General features: G+C 40.6%; 2 protein-coding genes and 1 long non-coding RNA gene across 3 annotated transcripts in view; 1 reads left to right on the top strand and 2 right to left on the bottom strand.

The window, feature by feature from the left end:
• Positions 1–768: 768 nt before the first annotated feature.
• Positions 769–1281, bottom strand: LOC138037669 (uncharacterized). The gene has a single exon (XM_068883571.1). The coding sequence runs from the start codon at positions 1279–1281 to the stop codon at positions 769–771; it is 513 nt and encodes a 170-aa protein (XP_068739672.1).
• A 4804-nt stretch (positions 1282–6085) lies between these two features.
• LOC138032022 (uncharacterized) overlaps positions 6086–10000 on the bottom strand; it is a 5575-nt gene continuing 1660 nt past the window's right edge. Inside the window, exons 2-4 of the long non-coding RNA XR_011128256.1 lie at positions 9908–10000; positions 7583–7643; positions 6086–6903 (exon numbers count right to left, since the gene is read on the bottom strand). The exon at positions 9908–10000 is cut by the window's right edge and continues 14 nt beyond it. This is a non-coding gene — a long non-coding RNA (uncharacterized lncRNA). The remainder of the gene's footprint in view (positions 6904–7582; positions 7644–9907) is intronic.
• LOC138032007 (uncharacterized) overlaps positions 8253–10000 on the top strand; it is a 3044-nt gene continuing 1296 nt past the window's right edge. Inside the window, exons 1-2 of the mRNA XM_068879595.1 lie at positions 8253–9652; positions 9744–10000. The exon at positions 9744–10000 is cut by the window's right edge and continues 1296 nt beyond it. Of these exons, the coding sequence (XP_068735696.1) occupies positions 8825–9652; positions 9744–10000 (1085 nt within the window). The 5' untranslated portion in view covers positions 8253–8824. The remainder of the gene's footprint in view (positions 9653–9743) is intronic.

Genomic DNA, 10000 nt, shown 5'->3' with positions numbered 1-10000 from the left:
GAAAAGCTGTCTCAACGTCCATCTGATGAATAAGGAAATCATGCTGGACTGCAAACGCTAGCAAAAAGCGTATCGAAGAGAAACGAAGTACAGGCGAAAAAATTTCATCATAATCAATCCAATATTTCCGGGCGTAACCCTTGGCTACTACACGTGCTTTAAAACGTTCCAGTCTACCGTCCACATCATGCTTCAGCTTAAACAGCCATTTGCATCCTGTAGCTTTCCGACCCGGGGGTAATTCAACCAACTTCCATGTCTTGTTCTCAATCAGAGAATTGTACTCTGCATCCGTAGCCACTTTCCACTCTGCAGCATGATCACTTGACTTTGCTTCTTGTATGGTTGAAGGCTCATCTACCTCACTTAGATGATAGGCAACATGGCGCACGCGGTCGGTTGTGGTGTCTGCATATTCGTCATAACCATATCTGACAGGTGTTTTAGAACACTGTAATCTAAAGCAAAGTGTCAGAGATTGTGCCATCAACCGAAATCCGCTGCACTCTGTCCTCCAAATAAGGTTGAAACCAGGAAAGCACATTACCACGTAAGCGTAGCAGTGACTGCAATCTTCGAAACAGGATGTCATGATCGACCGTGTCTAAGGCAGCGCTCAGATACAAGGAGTGTTACATGACCCTTGTCCATCCTTCTCTGTTGGACTGAAGTCTTAAGAACAGGCGAGATAGTCTTAACTTTCTTCCAAGCAAAACCTGGAGTTTTATTGGCCTTTAAATCAGAGGCCGTGCGATTAACATGCTCGTTTCAGTTAAGATCTTTAGTTGACGTGACACCAAGATGGCTAGCTGACTTAACTGAGGCTAGGGTTTTCTCATGTAGAATGTAATCATGGTGCACAAAATTGTGCTTACGCCCTGTACGAAGAACCTTGCACTTGTCCGGGTGAAACTTCCATTCTTTTCCCCAAACAGCCAGGTTATCAAGATCACCTTGGAGGACTTGACTATCAGCATTAATAGTCAGGTATACAATAGTGTCATCCACGAACAACCCCTCTAAGATTGGAGACCAAGGATTCTGGTAGATCGTAATGTAGGAAAGAAATAAGCATGGCCCGAGTACCGAACATTGTGGAACGCCAGAGAGAACTTGCGCACTGTCACAAAATTCTCCTTCCAAGACTACCCTTTGGGATCTTTCAGTCAGGAAGGCTTCAGTCCATTTATTGGTACAACCGCAGACATCGTAATGGTCCAGCTTTCTAATAAGGAGCCCGTGGCTAACCTTATCAAATGCCTTGCTATAAAATGCACTCATAAAGCATCTACTTGATGACCGTCGTGCATGCCGCTAACACGGGTCATTTTATAAAACTTAATAATTGAGTCTCACATGATCTTCCAGTCCTGAAGCCGTGTTGCAAAGGATAAAGGATGCCCTGGTCATTGGCATGTCGGATAATTGAACTAGTGAATGTCGGATAATTGAACTAGTGATTGTATGCTCTAATAGTTTACAGCAAATACAGCTTAACGATAATGGCCGATAAATGCTAGGATCACTCCTAGAGCTCTTTTTATAGATATATTGACAACAACTTTTGCTTTTTGCCAGTCCTCCGGGATTTCACCGCTCTCATAAGACTTGTTGACAACTATAACGGTCAGAACATTATCTGAGGTCAACTTCTTCGAAAGACAATCGGCTTTACTACAAAAAACAAGAAATGGTGGAAAGATTTTACCATTTGTTACAACCACATCACCCAGCAGTATCAACCGTTAAGGCAATACTGACGCAAAACTGGAGCTTAATTCAAAATGAGCCATTGCTGAACAGAATATTCAAACAGCCTCCTCCCATATCACATAAAAAAGAGGAAAATCTCCCAATGAGGACATGCTTGTCAAGGCCAAAGTGTAAATTGAAGGTATCTTAATTAGTTGGAAACACAAATCCACTTCAGGGAGACAGTGTAGGCCTGTCACGCATTTTTTTAACTAAGACAAACACATTAAGCAAGCCAAGCACCTCAAGCAAGCAAGGCAGTGTAAGCAAGTAAAGCATTGCAAGGAAGTAAAGCATCTCAAGCAAGCAAAGCAACTCAAGCAAGCACTTAAAAATAGTGTTGAGAAAAGCAGTGTAAACAAGTAAAGTAGTGTAAGCAAGTCAAGCTCCTCAAGCGAGCAAAGCAGTGAAAGGAAGTAAAGCAGTTTAAGAAAGCTGAGCGGTGTAGGAAGGTAAAACACTTCCAGCAAGCAATGCAGTGTAAGGAATTAAAGCACCTCACGAATGCAAAGCAGGGTACGGAGGTAAAGCAGTCATTGGTAAGAAAGCAAAGCAGTTTAAGAAAGTAAAGCACCTCAAACAAGGAAAGCAGTGAAAGCAAGTCAAGCACCTCAAGCAAGCAAAGCAGCGAAAGAAAGCAAACAAGTGTAAGAAAGTATAGCACCTCAAGCGAACCTCAAGCAAACAAAGCAGTGTAAGGTTTTCTTCACACTGAAGAAGAGGGTCCAACATAAGTTTAGCGGGATGCGGGATGGGGCTTAAAATCGAGGCGGGATGTGGGATAAAAATACGACGGCGACACCGGGATGTGCTCCGTTTTCGTAGGCGGGATACGGGATAGTAAATAACCTCGCGTTATGAGTTGAATAGCTTTTTTAATTTGCTTGGAGAATGAAAAATTTGGCCAAAAGACCCTAAAAGACCCTTAGAAACCACGTAAAAAATGTACAGTACTCGGACCTATGCCGCTCACGCAATTTTCTGTTTGTCCTTTAGGAGTAACACGTGACGCAAGTTAAAAGTAAGTCGATCTTTTTCAACCACGTTGCGTTCGTTGACATGCGCGCAATGGCGAAATCTTCTCACTCCGCCAACTTCATCTGAAACCTCTGACATAATAAAACTGCGTTGCAATTTATTACGAAAAGGGAAGCTTTGGAAAAGCAGTTTTCTCCGCGTAAGGAAAGAATTCGGGAAGTGAAGAAGGAAAAAAACGCTAAACAAAATCCGGGAAAACTGAAAAATCCGCTGAAAAAGGCCTGCTATCACCTGGCACATGAAAGCATTCTAAATGGTGAGGTCTGCCGCTTCTCTACCTCACTTTCCGAGTCACTGTTATCATCATCGTTATTACAAAATTCGTCAATATAAGTATCGTTACTAGTATCCTCCTCAGGGTCTTCGCCCTCTTCACTAGACTCACAACAATCGCTAGGCCCAAAGGTCTTACAAATCGGTAGGGTACGTTCAAGGACGTTTCAGTTCCTGTGCCTGACACATTTACCATGGCGCCATGCCAATACCTCATCTGCGCTTTTTCTTTTCGATTGCATTGGTTGCAGTGGGTTTAGGTAAGTGGATTCCTGCTAGTCTAAAGGTATGTTGTAGGTAGGAAGCTTTGAGGTTTAAAAACAAGTCTGTTGGCATCAGGATGTCCTCACTCTCACATAGCAGTGGCCAGGAACGCCATTCTCAGCCATTCAACTCCCATTCTCAGCAAGGACACTTTATCTCCCATTCCCAGACACAACTCCCGTTTTCCAGTGATCAAATCTCGTTTTCCCACCCAAAAATCAGGTCAATCCCAGCTCCCGTTTTACCCCTTCATGACCATCAACGAAATTACTTTCCTCGACACAGTAGTTTAAAACTCATTATAAGCCGACTGAAACTTTTCAATATACACTCTTCAACTCATGCGGCCACCCCCCAGGCGTAAAAAATGGCTTCATTAATGTTAAGGCAATGAGACTTCTTAGGATGAACTCTTTGAAAACAACATGATTTGAATAGAGCCTTGAGGAGTTCAAACAACGCCTGAGAGCACGTGGCTATCCAAACAAAACCATAGAAAAAGGCCAACGAGAGGTTTTTGCCTTTTGTCACTACGTACCACCCAGCAGTTAAAAATCTTAAACAGATATTGATGGAACAATGGAGCCTAAAAGCTCCGATAATATCATACAAAACAGGTAAATCTCTTCGGCCCGTTTTAAACGTCGCATTTCACATGTGCCGAATCTAATGCAAATGAGAAAAATCTATTGTTTTCGCTCATTTGTATTAGATTCGGCACATGTGAAATGCGACGATTGAAACGGGCCTTAAAGACACGCACGTCTGCGCAAAAATATAATTTTAAGGCTCTTATGCAGACTGCGCGACGCTCGCAAAAAACACACTGACGGAGTACGTGCAGGACTGCATGTCATAGATCAATTCGGCTGACGCAATGTTGTACCTCAAATCTCTTGGGGTTAAGATTCTTTGTGTATTGCATTTGCATGATAATGTAGCATTCATATGGAAATATTTGGAACAAAACGTTTTTTTCCCGAAGGATCTGAATTGGGTTCAACACTGAGCTAGCCGAATTGGTCTATTAACTTCCATCTAGAAATGCAAGCACATAATGTAGACTCATATCAATCCTCTGCAAGTAGCGTTTTTCAGTCTAAGTGAACTTTTGCGTCTAAGTCAAGTCATTATATCACTGCTTAATGTGAGTTCATTAATTATGCCGCTCATTGTACGGCGTGGTTGAGTTATGGGAAAAGATTGTGGCCGAGGCAATGAGCGGCTGGATGAGAAAGCACTGGCTGTGTATCACGTCGCAGAAAAGGAGGGGGGTGGGCAGAAAACCCCTTCAGACTTACCGGCTTGCGTATCTCTTTCGAAATACCACGAATCTACGAAAACAGATCTTTAAGTAAGGAGATATTGCACGTGGTAATTCATCACTTTATTATGCATCGCGCAATCCACAAAAGGAGTTACGTAACCCACGCATTCTGGAATTCCGCGGCATAAACATGAGTGAGAATAGCGGCGGGGGTGCGGGATCGAAAAAACCTATTTTGGACCCTCTGAAGAAGGGTTATACGCCCAAAAAGTCTGTGATTTCTAAAAAAACTACTGACCCCTTTTGATATTTATTTTATATCACTCCACTTGTTAAAGGAGTCGTATCCTGCGTAGCAGGCGGTTTGGCGAATTTTAGACGCTTCTTTCCGCTGGGATTGACTTTCGAGTGATCGTTTTGAATATGGCCGTATGAAAACCTCGGACCGAAATCAAACAAGAACGCGAGAGGGGAAGGGACGAGATGAAGAAGTGAGAAACCGCTCGTTCTTCTCGCCCCCTCCCCCTTCGCTTGCTTTTCGCGTGACCTTTGTATTCAAACGATCACTCGAAAATCAACCTTGGTGGAAAGAAGGTTCTAAAATTTACCAAACCACCTGCTACGCAGGCTGAAGCAGTCGCTTTTGTTTTAATTTAATACCGGTACACTATACGTTGGCTTACTCCAAGTATCAACCCTATAAAACTTTTCGTCCACCATGACGCTGCTCATTGGTCGAAATTTGTCACGTGAAACCTCTTCCATGGCGCAGCCGACAGCGCTGAAAAATGACTGCGCAGGTCACGAGCTCGCGCGTGAGAGACTGGGAAAGACAATGTGAATCCATAGCAACATATACGTAAAATGGCGGCATTTTTAAAAAACTGAAAAGCGCCGAGGTTTTCCACCTGGGATAAGACCCATTTTGCAAGGATAAGCTTGGACTTCACTCTGAAGACTGTGCAGAAACAGTTACACAAAATATCTCTTGAACACCATAGTTTCATTTCTGAACACTGGTAGAAAACTGACTACGAAGTTGGGTTTCTTGCCGCGAAAATGCTGCTCGCACGGGTTGTGTTGTTTATGTGCGTGTGGTTGAAGGGAAGTTCCGGTGGGCGAACATGCTGGTTTCATAAAAAAACCAGAACAGGAGAAGAATGCAAAGGGAAAATAAGAAAGTTAAATATCGCAATAGCGAGGTACGTTGGTGGTACGACAGATGCTTGGGCATGCACCCTACACTGGACCAGAATTTACCGCGAATCAAATAAATTCTGTGCATGTCCACTTCCTGTGCACTCAAAGGAGCTTCATCATCAAAACATACCGGAGAGATTCTACAAAATATTCGATCGGATCGGGCAAACAGTGCGTGGCTACCGTCCTGGTGTCAGATGGTGCACCAGCTGCAGGAAATCCGCAGATGAGGTGTTCAAAAATGAACAAGATTATAGTCCTCCGAAAAAGGTAATGATTGAATGAGCTACATGTTTTTTTAATGTTTAATTTAAATTGCAAGGGAGTAAGCCTATTAAAATGCATACACATTTTTTTTCTCAAATGCCAAAGTGCAGGTAAATCCCACAGATTTAATGAACGGTCACAGGAAACAATTCTTCCTCATCAAATAACTTTTACAAACCACAATCTTGTGATGTCAAATTTTTTTTATATCTTTTACTTTCAGAGACAGACTGAAACCTCTCATTTGTCTGTAGCCAATAAAATCTCTACAGAATCGTGTGGAAATAGACAGGTATAATAAAATAAAAAAATGAAAAATGACAAAAATAAGAAAATAAATGATAACAATAATAACGAATAGATTTCATACACTAACTAAAAGGAACGATTACAAAGAGACAGACATGATTGCCTATAAAAAATCGTATTGATCTTTTATTTGTAGGTCAATACAGCATCAAAGATTCACATCAGTGACAGCCAGACAACCCTGCAAGGAAAGGAAACTACTTCAGGTATAAAATTACCTCCAAAGAGAATGTACATTGCAAAAAAAATATAACTACAGAAGTTATTGTAGTTTCAAGTTCGAGAGGTATTGTCCGCTCTTAACTTTATAATAAATTTTATGTACATTACAATTTCCAGAATTTACATTTGACCAGTTGGTTAGCAAGTGTCAAACTGCTATGTTCCACTATTATGAGACCCAGCCACAAGTACCCCTGTATGATCCAACAGTAATGAGAGAATTCTGTGAAAAAAACTCCCCTGGACTATTTGACCTGCTGCTGAGTTCAATAACACGTGACAACCAGAGGGTATCCCAAGAGAGGGAGTCCCTGCAAAGACAACGAACAGTGTCACTATTACACATTTTGGCATACTTCAGGTTTGTATTCAACTTTTTAGTTTATTTTTGGGCTTTGATGGATAAATGCAGAATTGTTACTTAAATAATGGGTCTAGTTAACCGAAATGATACAACTCAATGGTGCTTTTTGTGATTTACAATATCAAACTGTAGAGAGATTGGATTATTGTAAACATGACTTGTTATGACAGTAATACAGACTGCAATACTGTGCCAATTTCAGGTCACAGAAGACATGTCAACTTCAAAAAGACAGTGGAATTTATTCATCCCTTAGTGGACTGTCCTTACAGGGCTTATCACCTGGACCAGTTTTAGGATACTCAGTGAATCCAAGGACAGTACAGAACATGAAGAAAACCATGTCCAAAGACCACAACGTTCATGTTTCTGAGCAAATACAACAAGCTCTTGCAGTAAGTAATGCTACCACATGCCAAAACAAGTTTACACCATGCAATGTAAGAACTTTGTACTTTAGACATAAAAATACAGTATTATGATCTTTTCAGACAAATAATAAAAATAATTATACAGTGTAGTTAAATGTCATGGATTAAATCTTTTTTGGCTTTCAGCATGACTACTTCATGGTCAACTTCTTGGATGATTATCATAACATCCACACTAAGCATGTCCCTACTGACCTCAAAAAGACAATGGTAGCCCACATGGCATCTTCCATGGTGGACATACATCCAAGAATCCCTGCAATAAAAAAGAACTATGTCAGCCCACACCGACAAGTCACTGTAACCATCAGGGGAGAAAACAAGTGTTGTCTTGGGGGAGCAGACGTTGATGCCGTTGTAAAGCTTATTACCAAAGGGCTGCAAGACATGAAAAACCATTTCATTGATCAGCTTCCAGTTGAAATGAAAAATTTAAATCCTGGCAATTTCCACAAACTGGTGAAAAATTTAAGGTATACCAGAACTACCCTTCTTTCAAAACTGAGGTTCACTCACAAGTAAAAAGATGCATTTTCATGATTATTAGCACATGATATATATCTACTACATATTTTATTTACACCATTATTATTAAGAATTACATGTGTCAAATTATAAAAATATTCTACTATTTTTACACATTCATATCCACAACACCTTGGAACCTGCAATGCTATTTTGAGATTTTTTTGTACATGTATGTTTCCCAGGGTATACAATCAGCCAATTGATGAAGATCTTGAAACTCTACAAACATGCCAGCTTTTGGAGGAATGGGAGCAAGACTTAAAAAGCCTGAAACACTGCAAGGAATCTATAGATCGTTTTCACGTGACGTCATCATTTTCTAAAATCCAAAACTAAGGAGCCACGAAAGTTTTTATCCTCATCAGGCATAAGAGGCAGTAAATTTGTATCCATTTGCAATTTTAAAGCCCAATAGCTTGCTTCGTTTGGAAACCAGAGCATTTTGAATTTCTGAGTTTTCGCGGTGCGTGACACGAGGCGACGATCAAGTTTATTGAGAAATATATATTTATCTCATGGTTTTGAGCCTTTTTAGAATTTAAAGCATTAGGAAAAGTGCTTAAGTAAATAGCTGTCTGTTCAGTACAGATGATCACTCGCCTAGATAGCCAAAGTAAGTAACAGATGTTGACACTATTTTCCGGCCGCCATATTGGTGCACCACAGATGTGCACCAACATGGCGTTTTCATACTGGGCTCTGTAAATTTCTGCGAAACATTTCGACGAATATCTGAAGTTTGGGGAAACGCACGGGCCTAAAACTTGGAGAAGTGTCTTCTTCATTTATCTTCTACAACATCACGAAGTCTTGACTTTTTCCACTGGATGGTTTTTGATTTATTTTTTTATTGCGTGACAGTGAAAACGATCTATAGATCACATCTTGACAAAATATCCCAACATCCAAATGTACTTACAGAAAAATCTATTGCCCTTCCCAGCAGACTGGCCTGGATGGTATTACCCAAAAAAACTAATTGCAAACAATTGCAGTGGAAAATATGGATCAATTATTCCAGAACAAGGGCAGTTTCATGTTTCTCTGAATGCAGTAGAAGATACTGTTGTTATATTTAAACATTTTTTTAATAAAATGTTCTCCTATTTGTTTGGGGGAATTCTTCCAAACAGGCCTAAGCCACACCAATCATCTCTGTGTGTGACTGCAGCTTTACTGGGTTGGCTAATGGTACGTGAAAAGGTGCTTAACAAGTTTGGTCTATGCAAGAGTTACGAGTTTGTTTCAACACTATTTTTACTTGAAGATGTCATTCCACTGGTGTATTTCCAGTACCAAATATTTAGGACTGGTGACTTGGAACTGTACATGTCTGTCATGGCTCAGATGGCTATACTGTTCAATATTTGGCGTAGGAAGCATTATGACAAATCTACTTTATCTTTCCTAAGTGACTGTGACTACCAAAAAGCTTCTTTACCCAACTACTGGCAATGCAAAAAACAGTGGCTTTTCTTATTTGTGGAAAAAAAGATAGAAATATGGCATTCTCTTTTGAGAGCTCACACTCAAAGCTGCGATGATGCTACAGCTATTGAAAAAGTTGCCAAGACGTTAGCAACAAGTGGATTTCTCACAAACTTCTGCGAAACATTTGTACCAAGATATATGCGAGGGGAGTCAAGCTTTGACTATTGGATGATAGCAGGAAAATCAGCAGATTTTATGTTACAAGTGTTTTCTGAAATAGCAAAAAACTTGAAGAGAACCCATGTGGTAAGTATTGTTGAAGTGGACCAGAAAATCATTGTTACTAATTTCAGTTTTAACATTAAAACGCTTTATTAATTATGCTATACACATGTAGGTTCCAGGAGATTGCACAAGCAATGGCAAATCCAAAAGCTGGCCAAAGTTTCATTTCCCAACCTTTGGGGTTACAGCCGAGTCAAAGACTATGCCCTTAGCATATAATTTGAGTAAAGACAAAGGCAAGGAGCCAAAGCTGCAACTTTGCTGTGACCTGCCCACCTGCAATAACTGTATCCAAGATGGTGATTATGTTCGTCTTGCTTGCTACCACACCTTTCATGCATCATGTTTACCAGCTGATTATTGTGGCAG

This window comes from Montipora capricornis, chromosome 2 (genome assembly GCF_036669925.1).
Source record: "Montipora capricornis isolate CH-2021 chromosome 2, ASM3666992v2, whole genome shotgun sequence".
NCBI classification, from domain to species: Eukaryota; Metazoa; Cnidaria; class Anthozoa; order Scleractinia; family Acroporidae; genus Montipora; species Montipora capricornis.
Note: the sequence above shows the minus strand (reverse complement) of the source record. Positions and strands in the feature narration are given on the sequence as shown.

Coding starts and splice junctions, on each gene's coding strand:
- LOC138037669 (XM_068883571.1), bottom strand. CDS start 1,281: ATGAGTGCATTTTATAGCAAGGCATTTGATAAGGTTAGCCACGGGCTC.